Consider the following 25,280-nt stretch of genomic DNA (forward strand, 5'->3'; position numbering starts at 1 on the left):
CGCTATTCTCAGACATAAATTAAATCCGTAGATTTAATTATCCTCAAAGTCGGAATTAATTCACGACTTGATCAACCATGTGCACTAGACTCCATCATGAAAGATAACACAACTTAGCTAAGTTGGTTAAAACTCAGATTAATAATAATTCATCACTCAAAGATTCTCATCGCGGTTTTAAACACGCGAAGTAAAATAAACAAGCATACTGATAGCTAAGTAACTTTGTCACAGAGATTCATAAATTCAGAAACATAATAGGAAACATAAAACTTTAATCACTAGCAGATAGGTAAATAAACACACAATACTGTAATCAAAATACTGATAAAAGAGTGGGTTACTACAATTGTTGAGCAGACTTTGGAATAAATTTAGTGGGCTATAAATTTCATAATATATATATATATATATATATATATTTATATATATATATATATATATATATATATATATACTTCGTTAATTTAATTTAGTTGTTAGAATTTAGATGAATATATATGGGTGTATATAGTCTATCTTAGCTACACAGATTTTATATACACATACCTCAAGTAATCATGATACACAAAGTAAATATATATATTAATAATTAAATATTGAAGCACAAAAAAAATCACATATAGTTATATATATAATAATTATTAGTATTATTTTACTTGTATGACACAATTTTAAAAAATACACCCAGGTAAAATTGACGGACCTAAACTAAATAATTATGCATTGAGTCGTCATATAATTTTATAGTGTATTTTAATATACTCCCTCCGTCCCAGCTTTTTGTATCCACTTTTAGTTGTAAATACAACTAAAAGTGGATACAAAAAGCTGGGACGAAGGGAGTAGTTCTTAATATACTTGTTCCTCGTCCTCTTCTTTAATCGAACAAGTCTTTGTGAAATAAATGCAATGTAAAGAGAAGAAAGCATTACAAAGTTAAACAATTATAAATTTATAGCGTTATTTGCATATTACTTGAAGATTTCATTATTTTTTTAATTGCAGAAATTATGTTGTCGATCGATTCAACTCAACCACTAAGAACTTGAGATACAAATCAAAGGTTCTCCTCAACACGATTGAAAGTTTTGCGAATTGGACATGAAATAGTTTGTGGAATTAACTTAAGTACAAGGGTGAAGAACTTGATACCGATGGACAACGAGGTGAGTCTTATACCATAATTTAAACTTACAAATATATTTCAAATGAATGTATACATTTATGAACTTTGCAGGGTGTCCAAATTGGAGCAACAATGTTCAATGGACATATAGATAATTTTGTCCTAAAATTTGAGGTGGATAAAACATATTTAATCACTAATGGAGAGGTTAGACAGGTTGATCGGCGATATCCTAGCATACATCCTGAAAAAGAATTGATTCTCAAAAAGTACACGTTTTGACCGAAACATTTGATAGTATTGATATGAAGATATAATACAATTTTGTTGAGTTCAAGGATATAGAATCAAAGTTCAACGCGATTAGCGTGGGCGTTTCTGAAACCCACCTTACCGGACATGGAAGATCTCCATACGACATTTCAAGTTGCGAATCCCCAGTTTAAGGTTATGTCGTATTTTGACTGGAAGAGAATGGCGATTCAATGTGAGGATTGATATTGTTTTTTTTTTTTTTTTTTTTTTTTTGCGGTTGATAGTTGTCGAAATAATATGATATTACACTATTCTCCTTAAATAGATTAAGAAATAGGGACATATTAGGCCGATCAAATTTTGTAGAACAAGACTCTTTTATAATAGGTATAGATATTTTTCTTATATAAATCTTAATTTACAATAATTAGTTTTGTTACATGTCATTTATCCACTAATACAATATAAACAGTACACAAATTAACAATAAAGTATCTAAACTGCATAGTTGGAAAAGGATCAAATATTCTATACATAAACTTTAATTAATTTATTATGTGACAAAATTAAATATATTTGCAAAGTCCAGAATATTAGAAAATTTAATTAAAATTGAACTTATAAATCATGAAAACATCTTACAATTTTTTTTTATCTTTTTGTTTCTAGCAAACATCTAATAAAAAATTAATATTATTTTTTCATTTTTTCTTATTCAATATTTTCCAATGAAAATTTAACCATCAAAATAATGCATAAAGTATACACAAACATTGGATTATAAAATGTTGGTATGAAACACCATCCACTATGAACCGTTCACTTCATTTTCACGTTGATGAATTTTATATTAGATTTAAAATCCAAGAAAATTGACATTTTTAATAAAACAAACACCAAAGACAATTATGAAAAATAAATTATTGTTATTTTTCTTAATGATCCGATCACGAAATAGACAGTTTATATATAAAACGAGTTTGCACAAATAGCGTGACTCGCATGTATAGTTGGCTTCTCATGCAAGTTTCTGTATTTAATTTGTATTCTACCAAAATTCTTTTCTCTCACATCCAAAAACAAAAATTAGAATTTGAAGATGGCAAAAAATATCGAGCTGATTTCTTCATCTATTGTTGGCGCCACTGCAACTGCTGCTTCAATCTCAAGATTAGAGCTTAATCGAAGCGATTTACAGTTACTCCAAAACTCTCCCATTCAAAGAGGCCTCATTTTCCACAGCTCTCACTTTCAATCCCAACAAAACCTAATCCAACACCTGAAAAACTCCCTCTCCCGCGCTCTCGACTTTTTCCCTCCCCTCGCCGGCCGCCTCGCCGCCACCCCGCACGGCGGCGACATGGCCAGCTTCTTCGTGGACTGCAACAACGCCGGAGCCGAGTTCACTCACGCAGTCGCCGCCTCCGTCACCGTCTCTGACCTCCTCGGGCCGAGCTACACGGAAATCGATTCTTCCTTGTTCCCGATCAACATCGGCCTCCATAATTACGAAGGAATTTCAAAGCCTCTGTTGGCGGTGCAAGTCACGGTGCTCGACGACGGCCTCTTCATCGGCTGCGCCGCCAACCACTCCATCGTGGACGGCGCTTCCTTCTGGCATTTCTTCAACTCCTGGTCGGAGATCTCCCGCGGTTCGGAATCGATTACGAAATCCCCAATTTTCGACCGCTGCAATGCCGCCGCCGCCGCCGTTGATAACAGACTCGTCCACATCCCTACATTAGAGAGAAACCTAATCATGGCTCCATCTCAATTGGTGCCGCATATTCCACTTCAGTAAAGAAAAATTAGGTGAATTGAAGGCTGAAGCCAATTCCGAAGTCGGCACTGACAAAATATCTACTCTGCAAGCACTCATGGCGCATCTATGGCGGTGCACGGTGCGCTCTCAAGCAACTAACAACGATCCAATCACTGGCCTTTTGGTAATCGCCATTGGCACAAGAGTGAAGATGTCGTCTTTGCCGGATGGATATTTTGGGAACGCGCTTGGTGCCGCTGCGTTGGCGATCAGCGAGGGCGAGCTATTGCAGAAAGGATTGGGCGCGGCCGCGCTTAGGATCAATGAGGTGATTTCTAAGAAAACTGACGAGGCGCTCGAACGCGACGCGAGGAAGAAGGTGGTATTTGGGGGGGTGGGAGTGAGCGCGGTGAGTGGGCCCCGTCTTATCATCTCAGGTTCTCACCGGTACGATGTCTACGGCTGTGATTTTGGATGGGGGAAACCGATCGCTGTGAGGACTACGAAGGATAGGAGATTTGATGGGTTGGTGGTGGTGTTGCCGGCGGCGGAAGGCGGCGGTATCGACCTTGAAGTTTGCTTGAAGGAGGAGACATTGCACGGAATGGACAAGTTCTTATATGTGCTCCATCAGTAAGGTGGAACAGATCAATTTAGATCTTCTAATGCAACTGTGACATGTAACTATTACTTTTGTTACATGTCATTCATCAAAGAATACAAAAAACACAAAAACTCATGTGCAACTGGTTTCCAGAATGATACTACTACATTTAGGAAATGACACTTGAACATTTTCGAATAACACTACTTCAACATACAAATGATACTTGTGTCATTTGTATGTTAAAGTAGTGTCATTCAGAAACTAGTTGCACGGTGCAATCGCTTGCACGAGAGAGTGCCTCTAGGAAAAATTGAATGTATATACACAAACTTTGCTCAAAATTCTAATTTCGCGTCAAAAATAAATTTAAAGCAAAGTTTATGTATTTACGTACAATTTTCCCATATAAATATTACACAAATTAAAGATGAAGGATCTGGATTGCATCTTTGGAGGATGAGTCAAATTGTTTCAAATTTTGAAAAGTATTAATTTAGAATCGGTCTTTTTTTAACTGTTTTAAATTTAACATATCGAACTGAAATCCAACAACTATGATGTATAAATCCATACACACATACTATTAAGAAAAGTTGGTGTAAAAATATGGACTAACAACCGTTTACGTCATTTTCACGTTGATATGATGAATTTCGATTTTATATTCAACTTCAACAAGTAACCCTGATATTGAAAAATTAAATATAATAAATATTATATTTATAGTATTTTATATTTATAGTCTCCGCGACACGACGTGTACGGGTGCGATTTTGGGTGGGGGAAGCCGATTGGTGTGAGGAGTGGGAAGATGCAAAAAATGGAGGGGTTGGTGATAGTTTTGCCGGCGGCGGAGGCAGGCGGTTTCGATGTAGAAGTTTGCTTGCCGGAGGAGACATTAGATGCAATGGACACTACTACAAAATTGAGTATACATGACACTGCATACATGACGCTTTTTATGAAAAAACGTCATGTATGAGCGCCATTTTCATTTATATGACGTTTTAAAACAAAACCGTCATGTATGCTGTGTCATGTATCGAATACATGACTGTCTGATGACACTTTTAAAAAAAACGTCATATATGAGCGTCGTTTATTCATAGTATACATGACATTTATTATTAAGTGTCATATATGTGCGTTCTTTTAAATGCTATACATGACACATAAGTTAACTGTCATGTATGTTACTATAAAAATCGTCATTAATTATATTATTCTTGACACAAGTTTTAAAACGTCAAGAAATTGCAAAAAATCGTCATAAAAAAAATCCTCAATTTTTTTTGAGTGACACTTAATTAAATTTCTTAAGCACTCCCATCCTAATTCATTCTTCCCTCCCACACTGCTCTCTCCCGTCAGAAATTTTGAACCCCCGCGCTCAACCCTAGCCAGTCCGTTCTCGCCGCCCAGCTGTCGTCTCGCTGCCTATGTGGCTAGATTCTTTCATCTCCTACTGCCCGCCGCTCTGAATAATCGAACCCGCCGCGCTCAAACCCTAGCAATTAGGTGAGAGGTGAGGCGGTACACGCCGCTCGAAGTTTCTCGAAGGAGGATGGGGCGCTCGTTGATGAAGATCGGGAGCGTCTCCGCCGTCGAGGAGAGGAGGAATGTCAGGGTGAAAGCAAAGAGCCCTAATCTCTTCTCCATCCCTGATTTGTCTAATCCAATGTTTATGTAGATTGTGCCCAGAATGATTCCCACTCCTAATGCTTGCAGCGTGTTGGTTACCAGTAATTGCTTCGTTCTATAAATTATTTTCCAGAATTGCAAGTATAAGAGTGTGATCTCATGGATTCGAGAGCTTCTGCATCTAGATCTCATCGTATCGCCGATTCTGATTTCAATCGGCGGCGGCGGAAGAGGTGGAGGTGGAGGTGGAGGTGGAGATTGGAGTTGGTTTAGTATTTCCATGGCGTATTCGAGGGGATTGAGCTGCGGGGGGACTGTGAAGCCGTTGGAGAGGAGGAAGTCTTCTAGGGTGGAGAGGGTGCTGTGGTGGACGACGCTGCAGTCATTGCTCCGCCGTTTGATGCTCTGATGTTTTTTGCTCTGTTCTAGGTATTGATGATTTAAAATCCTAATTTTGTTGCTTCCTGAAAATTTATGTTTGTGATAGTCTAGGGTTTCAATTTTATGCTATGATTTTATATAGCTACTTGTGAATTTCTGTTCTAGGATTTTTCTGCAATTGGATTTTATATTTTCGACTCAAAAAGCCAATCTTAGGACTAGTATTTTGCATTTATGTGTGACTTCAAATTTCCAGTACTGTGGTAGAACACAAATAGAAACTATTTCGTCTTGTCCTTCCACCATTACAACTTTCTAGCTCTGCTCTGCGGAGTTCTGCATTCTGCTTTGTGTTGTATGTTGTTATTCGGTATGACTCCAGTCTAGCCTCTGCTGGCACCACCGCGTTGGATCCATACATCAGAGTAAACGGTGCCTCTCCGGTTGCTGTTTTTGGGCTGGTGCGATAGGCCCAAAGCACGGTATCTAGCTCCTCAACCCATTTCCCTCTGCTATGATTTAGCCGCTTTTTGATTCCTTCACAAATCGTTCTATTTGCCAACCCCACCTGCCCATTTGCTTGTGGATGGGCTACTGAAACGAAGCGTTGTGTTATATCCATGCGCTCACAGAAATCTGCAATCCTCTGCCCTGTGAATTAGGTTTCATTGTCCGATACAATGATTCTGGGGACTCCGTATCGACAACATATGTTACGCCAAATGAACCGCTCCACCGTTACTTCATCGATCTTTGACACGACCTCGGCTTCTACCCATTTGGAGAAGTAATCCACTGCAACAATGAGAAAGCATTTGCCCCCTGGTGTCGTGGGCAATTTCCCAACGATGTCTATACCCCATTTATCAAATGGGCAAGCGGCATACATTATTCCCGTAGTCTCCCCTGGAACATTGATCTTTCTGGCATGCCTCTGACAAGCTTCGCATTTACGAACGAATTCTCTGGCATCCTTAGTGATGGTTGGCCAGTAGAACCCTGCCCAGATGGTTTTTCATATAAGATCCCTGAATCCTGTGTGCCCACCACAGCAACCTGCATGAATTTCGGTCAGAGCAAAGTTAGCCTACTCTGGAGATAAACATTTTAGTAAAGGATGTGTGAAGGAACGCTTGTAGAGTTGATCGTTGATCAAACAATAATTCTTGTATCGAGCCCTCTGATTGGATTCTTTGTTCAGTCATTCTCCTGTCTTAAGAAAATGTATAATTGGAGCCCGCCAATCATCGCAGATTTCTACCACGAACTGGGAAGTCCCCATTTCTTTGGTATCGCAGAGCAGCGTAATCTCATCACTCCACGTCTGTTCAACTGCACTGGCAACTCGTGCCAATAAGTCCGCTTTGGTGTTCTCCTCCCGGGGGATCTGTTCTATTCTAAATTCCATGAATTTTTTCTTCATTTCGTTGATCTTGTTATGATACGCCCGCATCCGATCTTCTTTAATATGATATCCCCCCGAAAATTGGTGAGCCACCAGTTGTGAATCAGTTCTAATGATGACACATTCGGCCTGCAGCTCTGACAAAATATGCGCTGCTCTGACCACAGCCTCGTATTTGGCCTCATTGTTGGACATCTTACAAGTAAACTTTATAGCAAACTGATACACCTCTGAACTTGGAGCGACGATATACACCCCGATCCCACATCCCTCTTTCGTAACTGATCCGTCCACGAAGGCTATCCAAAATTCTTGCACAGGATGACGAGTAGTTTCTTGAATAAAGTCTGCAAGAGCTTGGGCCTTGATGGCTACCCTGGGCTCGTAATCCACGTCATATTCCCCTAGCTCCACGGCCCATTTCACCATGCGCCCTGAGAGATTCGGCCTCCCCAGCACCTGTTTGAATGGTAGTGCGGTTCGAACCACCACGTGATGGGATAAGAAGTAAGGTCTCAATCACTGAGCTGTGACCATGACCGCCAGAGCAGCCCTTTCAATTTCTGAGTAGTTTAGTTCGGGCCCTTGAATCACCCGACTGACGAAGTAGATTGGCTTCTGATGACTCTCCTCCTCTGTAATGAGGACGGAGCTGATTGATTCTTCCCCCACTGCTATGTATAAGTATAACACTTGATTTATGCTTAATTTACACTATTTTTAGGGGTTTGTTTGTGCGTGTTTTAGGATAATCTTCTGGAATTTAGTGCGTTTTATGGTGTATTCTATGCTTTGCAGGAGATTTAGGCTTACCAGATGAAAGAATGCAATTTTGGAGAATTTTGGATTAATTAGGCGTTTTCTAAGTGTTGTGGAATGCCAGAGCAGAGGAATCAAAAGCCAGTCCAGAGAAATCCGCGGAATATCAGAGAAGCGGAGCCGACATCTCCAGAGCAGAAACAAACACCGTTCCTCTGGCATCAGAGAAATCAACTCGCCAGAGGAGTCTCTAGCCAGAGGAGTCGCGAGGCCAGAGATATCAATGCCAGAGGCGAGACCATTTCTCTGGCGAAGTCAGAGAAGTCATATCCAGCGAAGTCACAACCCAGATCAGAGAAATCGTCAAGAACAGAGAAGTGCCAGAAGAACCGAAGATCAGAGAAGTCATTGCAGAGGGATCGAGTCCCCGCTGCCAGAGATATCAATGCCAGATGAGTCGCTTCCCCCGCTGACCAGAGAAACCGAAGTCAGAGGAATCGAACCTTCAGTGCAGCGGAATCGAGAAGCCAGAGCAGAGGAATCACCTATTCCTCTGCAGAGAAGTGCCAGCATCAGAGAAGTAAAGTTCAGCGCTCAGAGGCCAGAGAGATCACCCGTTCCGCTGGCGACCCATTCCGCTGATGAAGTACCAGAGATATCACTCTTTCCTCTGGCGATACCAATCCTCTGGCGATAGCAGAGAATTCGTCATTTCTCGGGCGCGACCCGTTTCTCGAGAGACATCCGTTCCTCTGGCGAGAGTCGCGAATTCGGCAAGAGTAGGAGATTTTACGGAGCGAGCGTCCAGCTGGAGAGTTGCCTTATTTCACACGATTCTATTACCTTTGGAATTCTATTTCCATTAGAATCCTACTTTGCATGGCAACTTTCCATGGTGATCCGAAGGAAGTTTGAAGCTTATAAATAGGTCCTCTTTTGGCCTTTCAAGGACGACATCATCAGACGGCAGATACCCGAAAACCTTAGCATTCATACTTTAGTTTTTAGCTTTAGAATTTTATTGCTTTCTAGTTTTCAAGGCTTGGATCAAGATTGAAGATTCAAGTCGCTACTTCAGTTTTTATTCAGTTTTTATACAATTCAGTTTTTACAATTGCTTTATTTTTAATTGTGTTTATGTTTTATTTTGCTATGTCTAGCTAATTTTCTTTAGCTGATTCTAGGGTTTGTAAATAGTTGATTGAATTTATGTGATTTATTTGTTAATACCTTTGTGCCTTCCAGTTTATGATTCATAATTCCTGGTGCTTAATTTCTTGTGAATTATTTGGCCAATAGTTTGCATGTTTAGCTATTCGGTTTGAGACCTAGCGGAGATAACTGTTTAGTGGATTCATGAATGTATGATATGATTTTAACCTTGAGACCTAGCGGAGATAGGTGGATCATAGGGAGCTATTCTTAGGAGCTATTGGGAGTTAGTATATTTTCTTGAGACCTAACGGAGATAGAGAATTTACTAACCTACGATCGTTGCTGCTCTAGCGAGAGTAATTGATTACTTAAGTGATCTCTCATCATAACTGGATTAAACTGGTACATAGGATTAATAGATTTATTGCGTAGATTTAATTAATGAATTTACTACCCTAGGATCAGTTGTCTTTCATATTTGATTTTTCCTACGATCTTTTAATTATTGCTATTTGCGTTTTAGTTTAAGTTAATTAAACCTTCATTCTTTCGTTTGTCTGAATATTACTAGAGTTTAATTAGGATTACTTAGAGTGATTCGTTATAATAGTCCCTGTGGATACGATACTCGGTTACTGATTATTTGCTACAATTGCATCGTGTTAGTTGCGATATTTGTTGCTAAGAAATTAGTGATCAACTTTTTGGCGCCGTTGCCGGGGACTGTTTAGAATTTACTTTAATATTTCTGATTAGACTTAAGCATTATTTCAGGCGTTATAAGTTTTAATTTTATTTTATTTTTAGTTTTTAAAATTTCTGTTTTTGTTTGTTGTCTCAGGCGTGTATGATCACGAGATCCAAAGGAAAGGAACATCTAGTGCCTTTGAACTTGGAAATCGAAAAGCAATACAAAAGAGACAACCGCGAAAAGAAAAAGCTAGCAATGGAAGAGAATAACATGGACCTTCCAACTCTTGTGCAAGTCGTGACAAACCTTCAGAGGCAACTAGATGAAGAAAGAGAGCGCAACCGGGCTCCTCCACCAGAGCCACCACTGAATCACATGTATCAGCCTCGAGTTGATCAATTTCAAGGAGGCAAATGGGGACCAACTGTGCAAGCCAACACATTCGAGCTGAAGCCGGGATTGATAAACATGGTGCAAGCTGAGCAGTTTAGTGGAGCGGCTTCTGAAAATCCGCATGCTCACATTACCCAGTTCCTAGATATCTGCGACACTATTAAGCAGAATGGAGTGCCACCTGATGCCATCAGAATGAAGATGTTTGGATTCTCCCTCAGGGACAGAGCGAAGGAGTGGTTCAAGAGTCTGGACAGAGGTGCTATTACTGGATGGGAGGATTTGTGTAAAGCTTTCTTAGCAAAATACTTTCCTGCCTCTAAAGCTCAGAAAATCATTGCAGAGATTTCTCATTTTTCCCAGCTAGGAGATGAGACCATTCATGATGCCTGGGAAAGATTTCGCGAGCTGCTCAGGAACTGCCCGCAACATGGTTTCACAGAGGATCAGCAAATCATTCACTTTTATAATGGTTTGACTGGTCTGACAAAAAGTATGGTGGATGCCACTGCAGGTGGATGTCTTCTCCATAGAAATACAAAGGAGGCATATCGTGTGATAGAAGAGATGGCCTCCAACAGTTATCAATGGCCGAATGACAGAAATTCCACGAGAAGAATTGCAGCTGTGAATGAGGAGAGAGATAATTTTAAAGAGAAATATGAAGCTCTTCAAAAGCAGTATGAGTTGGAGAGAAAAGCATTGCTAGCTAAAATTCCTCAGCAGATTTTATCCAGCAGCAGTACCAATTCAATAGACCAAACTATCAGGGACATCAGGGTGGAAATCCACCGTATCATCCCAATAATAGGAATCATCCAAATTTTTCCTATTCAAATCCCAACAATGTTGTGCAGCCTCCACCTGGGTTTTCTGTGTCTAGTGGAGGAGTCATCAATGAGCCGAAGAAGGATTCACTAGAGGAGATGATGAAGTAAGTGTTGGTGAAGGTGACCGGGATGGAGGCAAACTCGGCAAACATGGGGACCAAAATTTCCAACATGGAGCAAAATTTTTCAGCATTGTCTAAGCAGGTGCAGATGTTGGAGACTCAAGTTGGTCAGATGGCCAACCAAGCAGCTGCGCAGAACAAGCCAGGCCAACTTCCTAGCAACACTCAGTTCAATCCGAAGAGCCAACATCAGCAGCCTCAGCAAAATCAACAATGTCATTCCATCCGGGTGGTTGATAATCTAGTTGAGGATCCAGAGCAGAGGAATCAAGAGCAGCGGGATCCAGAGCAGAGGGTTCCAGAGAAGCGGGTTCCAGAACAGCGAAATCACTCAGAGTAGAGGAATCCTCCAGAGCAGCGGAATGGCAAGGAAAAAGGTGTCGAGATTTTTGAGGAGGATGATTTGGAGACGATTGTATGCGATTCGCCACCAATTTCTAAGGTGTCGAGTTCTTCTGCAGTTAAGGAGCCCATCCCTAATCCCACATTTCCCAGACCAGAGTACAAGCCTGTGGCGCCTTTCCCGAATCACCTGGCAAAACCAAGATTAGATGAGCAAAGCTCCAATTTTTTGGAGACATTTAAGAAGTTGGCTGTGAATATTCCTTCCGTGGAGATCTTGAGAAACAAGCCAAATGAGGTGCAAATTGTGAAGGCTGTGATGGAAAAGAAGCGTGCATTCAATGAAATTGAGGAGGTGCTCGCAGTGAAGGAGTATCAGCTGCCTCCAAAGAGAGAAGATCCGGGCAGTTTCAATATTCCTGTGAAGATTGGGAAGTCATTGTTTGAGAAAGTGTTGTGTGACACCGGAGCAAGCATAAATGTCATGCCTCTTAAAGTATATAGGAAGTTGCAGCTGGGGGATTTGAAGCTAACCGACAAGACAATTCAACTGATTGATAAGTCTTGCTCTAAACCTCTAGGAGTTGCGGAAGATGTGCTTGTGAAGGTGAGTGATTTTTTCTTCCCAGTCGACTTTGTAGTGTTGGATATTCCGGAGGATCTAAAGATGCCTTTGCTGTTAGGGAGACCTTTCCTTGCCACATGTGGAGCAAAGCTAGATATGCAAATGGGGACGATGATATTGGGAGCCTATGGGGAAACGGTGATCTTCAAGAAACCTCCACCAAAGGAAGTTCCCCAGAACGAAGTGATTAATTTGGCTGACAGTTTTCTAGCAAATTCGGAGGATGAAGAGGTTGCGAAAAATGAGCTGCCCAAGTATGAAGCCAAGGAAAAAATTCCAAAACCAAAAGAAGTTATGACTTTTGAGATGTGTTTGTTTTTGGAGCATGATGGGGGGTCTTTGAAAACCCATACCCCCAAGAAGAAGAAAGTGAAATTCCGAATTTTTCGGAATAAGAATGAGAAGGGGGCAATGCTGGTGGAGGATGTTCGAGCCAAGAGAAGTGTTTTGGTGGAGAGGGCACCCAAGAGTAGAAAAGCCTTCCGATGGTTAGAATGTTGTTTCCGACCTCCATGAGTTTTTGAGGTATCGTCGAGCTCTAGACGTTAAATTAAGCACTTGTTGGGAGGTAACCCAACTATTTTTCTTTGTTTTGTTTTCCTTCCTTTTAGTTTCGTTGTGTTTTGTTTTGTTTCTTTTTGTTTGGGGCTTTTGTTTCTCTGTCAGGTTTCTGGAGGTTTTCGTGTTTCAGCAAAGCCGCTCACTTCGCTGCTCTATCCAGAGAAGCCACCCTCTCCTCTGTCCTGACCAGCAAAGTCACTCAATTCGCTGCCCCGTTAAGCGCTGCTCTGCCAGCGATATGCTTATCCGCGCTGCGCCGCCAGAGAAGTCACTCTCACCTCTGAAACAGACCGCAAACCCTCTCCTTTCGCCGCCTCCCACGATGCTTCAGCTTTGCAATGCCGATATTCAGGGAAGTTTTCTACACTTTTCATATTTCTTTTATGCCCTGAGGACATGGCATACTTTAAGTGTGGGGGAGTGGTGTTTTGTGCTTATATTTTTCAAAAGTTGGGCAAAATTGATTTTTCTATGCGTAGTTTTTGGTCTCGAATCTGGCTAATTTTTATGAATCTGTGGAAGAGAAGATGGTTTTCGATGTGAATTTCGGGTTTGTGAATGAATGGAGGATGTTCTTGTTTTACCTTTGATATATGTTTCTTGATTGTGCAAAGAATTATGAGTTTTGTTGCAACACTTTTGTAAGTTAGTAAAACGTGATTTGTCCGGTAGATGCTAGAAGGAGTGTTGTCATTGTGATTACCTACGATCGTATCTTATCTGTGAAATGTGAAAAAAATGTTGGACGAATCGCCAACTTCAAAATTGCCAGCTCTGAAACATCTGGCCTGTTCTATAATGTGATAGCTCTGAGTCTCTGCTCCTCTAGTCTAACTATGAGCATGGGAAACCACGTGAAAAGACTTTGGATTACATCCAAATGGTTTTCTTTCATGAATTATGGCTCAACTGTCGAAAATCTCAAGCACACAAAGTGTGAAAAATGGTGATATTGATTATAAAGGCGATCACATTAGGGAATTCACTTCTAACGGAGAATTGGGTCTGATCGAATTACATGCATTACTCTTTTGTTGCTTCTTAAACTTTGAGTTACTTGCATGACCGAGAGATGTATGTTGATTGTAAAGTTTTGAATTGACTTTGTGAATGATTGGATGGAAATAAACGTTGTTGAAATCGATCTCTTCCTAGGATTCATATAGATTTTGCTTGAGGACAAGCAAAAGGCTAAGTGTGAGGGAGTCTTCTCCTGGAATTGGTTTGGTCAGAGTTGGGAGCTCTGCCAAGTATGCCTTAAGATCGTCAAAGGTTGTTCAACATTCCGCGGTCCACTCAAATTTGGTCCCCTTACTCAAAATTTTAAAAAATGGCAAGCCTCGCTCTGTCGATCGTGAGATAAACCTGCTCAAGGCAGTGATACGCCCATTCAAAGTCTGTACCTCCTTGATCCCTCTGGGTAGCGTCATATCCATGATGGCTTTGACCTTGTCAGAATTAACCTCGATTCCCGCAGGGGTGACCTTGTACCCCAAGAATTTTCCTGTAGTAACCCCGAAGGTGCACTTCGCTGGGTTAAGCATGAGTCTATGGTTTCTAATTATTGTGAAGATTTCCTCTAAGTCTGAGACATGATCCTCCGCTCTGACACTTCGCACCAGCATGTCATCTACATACACTGATATATTCTTCGAGAGTTGTTCCCTGAATATTTTTTCCATCATCCTTTGGTATGTAGCCCCTGCGTTTTTGAGACCGAACGACATGCTTTTCCAACCGAATACCCCGCAACAGACGGCGAAAGCCATTTTTGCAATATCATCCTTGTGCATTTTAACTTGGTAGTATCCCTGGTAAGCGTCCATCATAGATAGCAGTGCACAGCCCGAAGTGGAATCCACGAGCTGATCAATCCTCGGCAGAGGATAGTAATCCTTTGGGCAAGCGGCATTCAAATCTCTGTAATCCACATACATGCGCCAGGTGTTTGTTTTCTTAGCCACCATAACAGCATTTGAGATCCATTCCGGGTATTATACTTCGTCAATGTGACCAGCGTCCAGTAATCCCTAGACATGTTCCCTGAGTGCAGCGTCTTTCTCAGCCCCAAAGTGTCTCGTTCTCTGTTTCACCGGTTTTACATTGGGATCTACATTGAGGCGATGTTCCGCCAGTCCTCTGTCAATGCTCTTTAAGTCAGCTGTGCTGAAGACAAACATATTCGCATGCCTCTGAAGAAAACTAATCAGCTCTGCTTTGGTCTGTTCATTTATAGATGACCCGATCTTTGTCTGAAAACCCTCCCTTCCTGGGAATAACTCGATCATGTTACACACATCGCTAGTGGATATCAAGGCTGATTTCTATAAACTTTCCCGAGCATTCGATAGCTCTGCCAATTCCCGTCGTTCTTCTATCAGGGCAGCGACATCACCCGTCTTCCCTTTCTTCCTGGAGTCTGATCCCTCTATCACCCTGTCTCTCTTCTGACCCGAGGAGTGTGTGAGCATACGCACGTGGCATTCCTTCGACATTTTTTTATCACCCCATATCTCCCCCACTCTGCCACCTCCGATGGGGAATTTCATCTTCAGGTGGAACATCGAAATAACTGCTCTGAATGCCGTCAGAGCGGGGCGTCCAAGTATCACATTGTAGGACGGTTTGGGCATATCTACTACCAGGAATCGTATCATCCTGTTCTTGCAAGCATCGGCTCTGCCGAGTGTAACTGGTAGCTCCACAAATCCTAGCGGCATGACAATTTCTCCCCCAAATCCGAACAGAGGGGAGTTCGTGGGCTCGATGTTGGCTTCAATCCCCATATTCTGGAGACACTCCAAGTATAGAATATTCACTGCACTCCCGGAGTCTACAAAAATGCGATGTACAATGCAGGTTGCTATATCCGCCGTGTAGACCAATGCATCGTCGTGAGGATACATCAGCATTCTTAGGTCTTCTGACCCGAAAGTAATGACCGGCTCCTCTGCCACGCCTGTAATCTCCATTACTTGCTTAGGATAGTACCCTGACCTTACTGCGCGCACGACCTATTTCTTGGCCCGGTTGGATGTTGGTATCACATTCTCCCCGAAAATCATGTGCACCTCCCTCCTGGCTGGGTGGGGAGGTGCCCGACCCTGCACGGCCCCTCTATGCTGGTCGCGGTTTTCCTCAGGGCGTCGGTCCCGATCATTCCCCTGAGCTTGCCTCTGGTCATTTCCCTGGGGCTGTTGACCCTAACCCCCATTCCCTCTGGCGATAAACTGGTCCAAGCTGCCCTAGCGTACTAGGAGTTCCAATTGGTGCTTAAGATGTCCACAATATCTAGTGTAATGCCCATAGGCATTATGGTACTCACATAACTTGTTGTTGGGCCCTTGATGTGGCTGCCCGACCCTATAAGTGCCCGGTGCCCGGAAAAACGGCTGGTTCTTAATCAAATGGAAGATTTCTTCTTGTGGTTTATTCAGGGAAGTGTATTCAGTGAAACAATTGACCTCGTTCACAGTGCGTTGTTGGCGGGGTTGTGCCTCTGTCTGAAGAGGAAGTACTCTGGGAGGCAACCCTCTGAAAAGTGCCCGATCCTGGTTCTTGGTGTTCTGTTCTTGCGCGGCTTCGGCCCTTCTGGCCCTATGCTTGTCGTTTTCAGCCTTATGTGCCATCCGGGCGTCTTCCAATTGTAAGTACCCCGGTAACCTTGCCATGATGTCGTCGAAGTCCCTGGCTGGTCTGATCTGTAATTCATCGAAGAAAAGCTCGGGCTTCAACCCTCTGATGTACGCACAACATTTGATTTATGACATCGCCTCTGGAACCTCCAGAGCAGCGAGGTTAAACCGGGCAGTGTATTCCCATAGCGTCTCATTCTGATCCTGCTTTATGTCCATTAGGGAGATGGCTGATCCTCAAAAGAGTGGATAGAGTTCGGGGGCAACGTCTCGAACCATAATTGGGCTGGTCCAGACAGAGTGGTAGAGAATATGCGGCACTTGATGCCCTCGGAGTACATGTGCAGTGTGACCAATCCCTCGAACCGGTTAAGGTGTACCTCGGGGTCAGTGGTACCATCATAATCCAGCGAGATAGGCTTGTAATTCCTCGGCAAAATATCCGCCAAGATGTCCGCGGAGAAAGGGCTCCGGCTGGTAGTGGTGTTGACTTTAGATGTTTTGGCCCGCTTGTCATCCCTATACCTTCCTTGCTCCCTCCTGTCCTTCGGTGAGTCACGAGCGTGGTGGCGTTTGTGGCTTTTGTGCTCATGCTTGCTAGAGGTATACTCCTGTTCTGGCTCCTCTGACCGTTCAGTCCGACGGGACTTCTCTGATCGATACGATTTCTCTGCCCTGCGGGATCTCTCTAACCTTTGCGATCTTTCAGCCCTCAGATACTTCTCCCTCAGAGTATCCTCCAGATCTCTGAGTTGGTTCTTTAGTTGTGATACCTGGTTTTTCAGCCTTGCAGTTTCTCTTGGTTTTTCTCCTTCAAACACAGGGGTAGCGGAGTGACTGTCAGACTCACCCACCCTTTCCCTTCGAATGATACTGCGCAGTACTGTGCGGCTCCCTTCTGGTTTTCTCTCCGGTTCCCTGTCAGCGGGGAACTTCTGTGTTTCCTTGGGCAGTGCAGGCTGTTTCCCAGTGAGTTGTTCATTTGCCTTCAAAGCAGCGTGAGGTAAGAGCCCAGTGCCCTACTGGTTAGGCCTTCCCGTTAGAGGGGCGGCAACGGGGACAGTTGGTGCAAGCGAATTACCCAACGCCTGACGCGCAGCGGTGTAGTTCAGCAGAGCCATCAACTGCTCTGCCAGAGTGAAGTTTAGCGATCCACCACCAGACGTGGGGATCAGGCCCTGTGGTTCAGATCCAGCAGTAACCAGAGCAGGCCTCTGGAGAGTGACATTTTGTCCCGACAGCGGGGTGGTGGAGATGTTGGGGAAGCCCGGTGGTGTGGAAAAGACAGCGCTGACCGGTAGGCTGCTGAGCAGAGATATGGGCACCTCAGTGAGGGCAGCGGAGTTGAGCCCAGTGCTGTCGAAGTCCTTCTCAAGAGTGCGGCGAACATCAGTGGAGTCCATGGTACCTACACATGAAAAATGTGAGAAAGATCCCAAATAAAAACAGATCGAACCATCCTTTATCAGAGGAATCCTCGACGTGAGAAATCCCAGACATTGGCGCGAAGGCCATTATAAAATCCCAACCGAAATACCTCCGTGCGCCGGGAAATAAACCCAGGGCACGGATTCAAACATAGAGAGATAACAGATTGCCAGGGGAATCACCCAGAAAACCCAAAAATAAGTAAAAGCAGAGCAACAACCAGGAGATCGTTAGTAAAACGCGTTAGATACGATAAAAACGAAGATCGCATGAAAAAACATGAGAATTATGTACAATTAATCAGCAGAGCAAACAAACTAAACGGAAACCAGTGCCCGATCCTCAATTTCACTCCTCATCCGAACATGCACACATGAGAGAACCACGAAACCCACGAATCTATGAGTTTTCGGATGGATCGGAGTGAAAAAAGTAGATCTATCGCCTCGAACCCACCTGGGTACTCGAAACATCGGCCCAATCGGGGCCTGCGCACGCAAATCCGCCCGCGATTGCAGATCGGCATGCATACACCCACAGAAGGCGCCAGCTGGTGAATCGTGATTGAACGGGTGGTATTTTAATTGGTGAATTGTGATTATGCTACGAATTTTACCTAGTGTTGGTCGTAAAAGTTGAGAGAAATAGTTGAATTTCCGAGAGAGAATAGATTTGTTGTTGTATTAGTAAAGAGCACGTTGTTTACATAGCAGGAGTGCATGTAGTATTTATAGAGTACATTCGGGGGGTAAAATAGTAATCTCATCTCAGAAGTCATGCTCCCCGCATGGCCAGGGGCATGGTGGTAATTTCGTCCGCCTTTACCCACTTCTCTGCTCTGGGGCAGAGAAGCATATGTATCGCGGAGCTTTGGATCCCCCTGCGAACGAGTGATTCCTCAACTTTGGCGCTCCCCGGGTGAAACGGTCTCTTCTGCCGTTGACTATCTTGTGGGTAAATCATCCCTCTGACTTCCGCGATTCCTTTGACTGAACCCATTCCTCTGGCCCACACGATTCCTCTGGTCTGAGCCCATTCCTCTGCCTGAGTGACTCCTCTGATGCTTCCCGAGTGAAACGCTCATTCCTCTGCTCTGCATACATTACTCCTCATCAGCTGCAACTTGATCTCCATGTGGAGAATTATATACTCATTGATCTATGTTCACATCTTTTGAAATATGAAGTTAAACATTATCCATTGAAGGTTAATCTTTCAATCTTCGAAAAACATTTGCATATGGATTGACTTCCAAAAATTTTATGAGCTTCTTCACTACTATTTCTAAGATATTTTGATTTTGTATTATGTTCGTTCTGTTGTCTACCTCGCTTCCTGTTTCATAAAAATATAATTGAAAAAAGCCAGGAGATGAATCTTGTGGTATCAATCCCGAAAGATCGTGATAAACCCTTCCTTGTGCTCGAAAAGTGTAAATTCTTCGTCTTGCAGATGCAAGCTCTTTATCCAGTTTCACTACAAATGAAGTAAATGAGAATAATACATTTGTATGAGCGGATACTTCTTCAGAAATCCATAGCTTCTTGTGATCAGATGTAAACAATTCATATAATTATTCAAGAATTTTAGAAAATGGAAATATAACCTTTCCATTATCGCAACAAAAAATAGGAGGCTTGTATTGAAATTTTGTAGCTCCGCAATAAATGTAATCAGACACCTTTTTTAAATCATTTAGTATAGAATCTGAATGCATAAACAGTCAATTTAAATTTAATAAAAAAAATTAAGCCAAAACATTGTATTACTTACTATTGATATCGCATGAATTCTCTTGTTTTAAATTTGAACGTTTCCTTTTCATTTGTGAAAGTCTTCTTTGTCGATATACCTCTGTAGCTATAATATCACATATTAAAAAAAATTAAGCTAAAAAAAGCGAACTCATGAAATTAAGATGCAGTTTAAATATGTTTGAGATTGATCATGTTATATTCGCATTATATTGAAGATTTTTTTTTACCTGGAAGTGAGTTTGATGTGGACAAAAAATTCTGAGTACGTACTCATACTTGCACAGAGAAGAAAAATAATAAAAAACATGTAATAACCTTTCCCCTATCGATGGCGTCCCTATCGCGTACAGGATCGTATAGTCAGGGTAAGCGCTATTTACTACCTCAACGTGGCAAAATCGAACCAATAACCCCGCCACTTAACGGACGTTAACACTGTTAGATTATTTTTTAATTAATATAAAAATCGAACGTTTCTATGGGATCAAATACTCCCTTGCGCCGCCGAGCCTCCTCCCTCTTCCCTATTTGATACAGGACGCACGACCAGAACCGTCGCCGCCTCTGTTCCAGCGGAAGTCGCCGGTTCTCGCCACCTTCGGCGCAACGAGGCCGACTTCTCTCATTCCCCCTCACTTATTCTTTTCTTCCCTTTCCCCAAATCAAAATACATCTAGGGTTTCTGATTTTTAAATTTCGATTTTCTCTTCTTCACACCTTGACGGTTAGTGGATATGATAAAATGTCCGATAGAGCACGCACTACACTGCAATGGGTGTAGAAACAGTAGAACAAGTGCTCGACAAACAGAAGAAGAGAGGCTCATTTTTTTGGTGTGTCGTTCTAAAAGTAGAGAGGGAGAGCCGAACAACCCATGGACCTACAAATGTGATCCTCTGTCCCACTATTTTGTGAGTACCACTGTGTACCATTCTTAATTTATCTATTTTATAATTGCTTTTTATAAAAAAATATTATTATATTATGAACTCTAATTAATATTTATAACTAAAAATTGAAATTTTAAAAAATTATATACCCTAACTTTGAATCGATGAACCCAAATAATCATTTATTAGTTCAAATAAATATAAAAAAAATAATTATAACCCTAATTGGGTGAGTGAACCCTTGTTAATTATATTTTTATAATATTAAAGCATAATAAATTAAAATTGAAGAAAATATAATTAAAAATTATAATAAATTAAGAGTGGTACACGGTGGTACACACAAAATAGTGGGACAGAGAATCCCATGTGATGAACCCACGTCCCTAATAATCAGGATACCGCAGAATCAAGGAGAGAATTATTCAATGCAAGAAGTAGTGGCTGACGCAAAAGATATATCTGAAACAAAGGAAAAGGCTCAATTTAGAGGGTGTTTGGCTAAGCTTATTTAGAGTTTAAAATTATTTAAGTCCACTATCTTAGGGCGGTTTGCAAAAATAGGCCAATATATTTCGGACTTGCAAAAATAGGCCAATTATTTTAATTTTTAGTATTTTTGGAACACATTTCGGCCCAATTAGGCATTTATAGGCCACATTTTTTTGTCAAAATGTGGCCCAAAAAATCTGATAGGATTCAAATGTGGCTTAAGAATGCCGAAATTTAAAATTATTGGCCTATTTTTGCAAGTCCGAAAAATATTGGCCTACTTTTGCAAATCGCCCTAAGATAATGGTCTTAAATAATTTTAAACTCGCTTATTTAAAAGAGCCTATAAGATGTATTTTCTTAATAGCTTATAAGTTGTGAAAGTGTTTGAATAATTGAGCTTATAAGTTAGAGAGAGAATTTTTATTAGATGAAATTAGAATTATATATGATGAAATTAAAAATCATAGTTGAGTTATTTTTGTAAAATGAGAGTTCCTTATAAGATAAGAGAGGTGTCATTGCCAACTACTGTCGCCGGGAGCTTTTGGCCTTGCCGGGAGTTCGTATTTGTAATGTCCATCGTGAAAGAAACGCTATAGCACATTGCTTAGCACAAGCTGCGAGAGATATGTCTACGATGCATGTTTGGAATGAACCCCCGTCGGAGTTCATCTTCATGTTCCATGTTCGTGTGGTTAATAAAATCTCTCTTTTTCCGTCAAAAAAAATAAGATAATGAAAAAATAAGTTAGGAATAGAAAAATCTATTTTTTGGGGAGCTTATAAGCTCTTAGAGCCCGAACACTCTCTAAGGCTCGCACTGTAGCTCGCGTGGGGCTTCTCAAAGGGTCTATTTCGGAGCTGACCTATGGCAACTCTTTCAAAAAAATTAGAAATAAAGATATAAAAGGAAAGAAAACAAAGAAGGTAAAACACTAGCCATTTCCAATATACACTACCTGTCAAGAAATTCTTCGACTTTGAGCTGCTCATATCGGTGATTGATCAAAACCTTGACGACACACTTTGATTCCGAAGCAAAAAAAAATCGCGTGGCATCATCGCCACCATGAACTTTCCGAGATCATTATTAAACGCGGACAGCTTTTTCTCCACCATCAACGGCGGCTGTACGGTAATCTCCATGTATATTATAATTAAGGAGGCGTCAAGAAGCATCATTTTGCCGAGCTCGTCCGACTGCTCGCCAGCCGATTCCTCATTGTAGAAGCTTATTAGTATTTCACTTTTGATATCAAGAATCTTCCCGCGGTAGGATTGGCGACTTTTTAGGCCGCCTGCGATGAGCAAGTCGAATGCAGTTTCCTTGAAGCTCTGGAGCAAGGAGAGCTCTGTTTTTCCGTGGAAGTTGGGACCGATGGAACCACCTTAGGGCTATAGTGATCTTGGTGTTTCTCCTCTATTAATGGAGGCGGCAATCTCTGCATTTTCTGATTTTTGTGAACTTTGTGCTCACATGATGATGAAAATTTGGTCTGTCTATTTGAAATATGTAAAGCTCAAAACATCTCAAACATATACATATAGAATAGAGTCGTAGTTAGTCTTGATTTTTTTATTAATTTTCGAGAGGACGTAGTCAGATCTCAATATAAAACATAGAAACTTCTATGATCTATCTAAATCCAGCTACGTTCCGAATAGGATTTTAGGTAGTCAACCAAGCAACGATTGCCATAAATGGCCAATAGGTTAAATACCGAATACAACCTCGAAGTTGACCCGCCTTGTGCAAAAACGACCCCAAGGAAACGTTAGTTGCATGTAACTCCTTATTGTGCTATTTATTAAAATTTTCCGTCCACCCTTCTCACATCCGTTACCTTTCTCTCAACAATTTTCTTTTTTAAGGGGTTACATGCAACGTAACTAACGTAACCGTTTCTGCATAAGGCGGGTCAACCTTGAGATTGTATTAAATATTTAACCCTTTTATTTATAAATTTTAGAGATAATTATATATTAAATCTCAATCTTTGAACATATTTGTAATTGACACCCAACTTTACAATTTGTAACAAATTAGACCTACCGGTACTTAAAAAATAAAAAGAACTTAAGGGCCGGGGTGTATTTAATCATAAAAAGTTACAATTTTCATGAAAGTTTAGGATTGTTTTCAGTATTGTTTAAAGTTTAAGGTTTTTTAGCAAATTGCTCTAAAGTTCGAACCATAAATATAATTAATAGTTTGAAAAAAGAAATCCCCATTAACTATTTGTTGAGCAAATCAGATACAATATCGGCTTCTTAAATTGGTAAAGTCTCCTGCCGGTTTGGTCTTAATTAATAAAATAGCTATATGCTAGACTAAAGTGATACAATTCTGAATAAATTTTAATTATAATCTAATCTTAACTACAATAATTTTATTTGTGAAGACTTATTAATGGGCTAACTGGGATCCGCGTTGTGTTATCAAAATTCAAAGTTAAAAAATTGGGCTGAACTATGCTTTTATATATATATATATATATATATATATATATATATATATATATATATAGGGAGAGGTTCAGGAAAGAACCATAAATAAAAGAAGACCGGAGAACCATTTTCAGCCATTCGATCATCAAGATCTACGGTGGATGCATCATCTTGTTGGATGAATGCAGATCCTGGGTTCGAATTCTGAAGGGAGCATTTTTTTTAATTTTATTAGTGCATTAATTTTAACAGCGAATGCATTAATTTTTAATGTGGATGCATTAGATTTGATGGTTCTCCCGTTCTCACAAATAATGTAGTTCTCTCTAGAACCACACCCTATATATATATATATATATATATATAAGTTCAGTTTACCAAATTCAGTTTACAACTCTCTTGATTGGCTCTCGAAATTTCTTGGAAGGGACAGCTGATTTTGTTGTGTATCTGTTGTTATTTCGGTAGATATGAAGGAGGCTGCGGATACTTCACTCACTTTGCATTTTTATATCATGAACATAAATCACGGTTGTAAGATTATTATTACCCTCAACCAAGTAGGGATTGCATTGATCAAAAGGAATTAAAATCGGGTGAAGCCTGTGATAAAACTACTTGTTATCTTGAATCGTTTGAGCAATAAGATTAACACAAAACCTTGGGTACAACTAAGTATACCGTACAACCGGATTGATCCATACCCAGACCCTAATCCGTATCCTGATCCAAATCGTGTAAATGACATTATTCGCTTATACAAATGAATAATAAAGGAATGTGAGAGAGAGTGATATATAACCAATTGAACTCCATTGGGTCATCAATAAAATCACTAATCTTCTCGTTCTTGATATGTAATTTATGTTCTAGTCCTATAAAAACCAATGTGCTTTACTTGGATGGAGACATGGAATTATTCATGGGAACACAATTTCAACCCAATAAAAGCTTTATTCTAAAGAAGCAAAACACATGCATTTGTGATAAAATCAAACTACATATACATTAATTAATGTCAAGAAATATCATCTTCTAAGATTATACTTCCATCTTTCATACATCTTCCGGCGAGAGTAAACTTTCAACATAGACATATGAACGTAAACCCGAAGAAACCTTGGTAAATCGAAAGACATTATCACGGGCACTGTAAACCAACAAAGTGGATCCACAATCTACCAAAATCTGTCCATTTAGACTTACCAATGGTGGTTGAAGAAGCTCATTAAGATGACAAAGAGTCACCACTTCCTCCCAAGCCTCCTTCATAACACAAACTCTCGAAACTCGAAGGCCTCTTCGATCAGGAAATGAAGGATTATAATATAGCACGCAAAGGCAACCACCAAGCACACCCACGAAGTAGTCCATTTTAAAGCCAATATCTTTGTAGGGAATCTCAATCCTTCCAAACACCTCACTCTTCAAGTCCAAGAAAATAATAATACATCCGTTATACCAGTAAAGCTTCCCACCTGCAAACAACCCCCTTGGCCGACATGCATATAAATAATCGCAGATCTCAATTGTTTTCCATGATTTTGTCTTTGAACTATAAACTTTACCAACCAGTTTCCTATTGGTTTCCACAACAACAAACACCTTATACTCACCACTCGATTCAACCCACCCAAACCCCAATTTCCTAACACGGGAGCCCATTATAGAGATTTCTGGCAGTTTCTTGGAGATCCGAGTGGATGGGTTCCACAAGTGAATTCTGTTACTTGTATCTAGAACACATAGCAGCCCATTAGAGCACCCCAAAATTTGATATCCCTTCGAGAATGTAGTATTCTTTGGATCAACAAAAGGAGATAAAGGGATAGTATTCGTTGGTTCACTCAAAACCGACAGCAGCGAACATTGCCGAGGCCAATGTAACGTATCAATTTCACACATAAAGCATTGCTCAGGACGAGGCCAATTGAACATTTCACTTATATCAAACATACCATCCTCATAC

General features: G+C 41.0%; 1 protein-coding gene, 1 non-coding gene and 1 pseudogene across 2 annotated transcripts; 1 reads left to right on the forward strand and 2 right to left on the reverse strand.

The window, feature by feature from the left end:
* The first annotated feature begins 2,405 nt into the window (after positions 1-2,405).
* On the forward strand, positions 2,406-3,885 carry LOC131017281 (uncharacterized acetyltransferase At3g50280-like; annotated as a pseudogene).
* A 6,623-nt stretch (positions 3,886-10,508) lies between these two features.
* Positions 10,509-10,615, reverse strand: LOC131019261 (small nucleolar RNA R71). Its single transcript, XR_009100181.1, has one exon. It is a non-coding gene; the product is annotated as a small nucleolar RNA R71 (small nucleolar RNA).
* A 13,752-nt stretch (positions 10,616-24,367) lies between these two features.
* Positions 24,368-24,976, reverse strand: LOC131018233 (uncharacterized). Its single transcript, XM_057946957.1, has one exon. It carries the CDS (start codon positions 24,974-24,976, stop codon positions 24,368-24,370), a length of 609 nt encoding a protein of 202 aa, XP_057802940.1.
* Between the last annotated feature and the right edge of the window lie 304 nt (positions 24,977-25,280).

This window comes from Salvia miltiorrhiza, chromosome 3, assembly GCF_028751815.1.
Source record: "Salvia miltiorrhiza cultivar Shanhuang (shh) chromosome 3, IMPLAD_Smil_shh, whole genome shotgun sequence".
NCBI lineage: Eukaryota > Viridiplantae > Streptophyta > Magnoliopsida > Lamiales > Lamiaceae > Salvia > Salvia miltiorrhiza.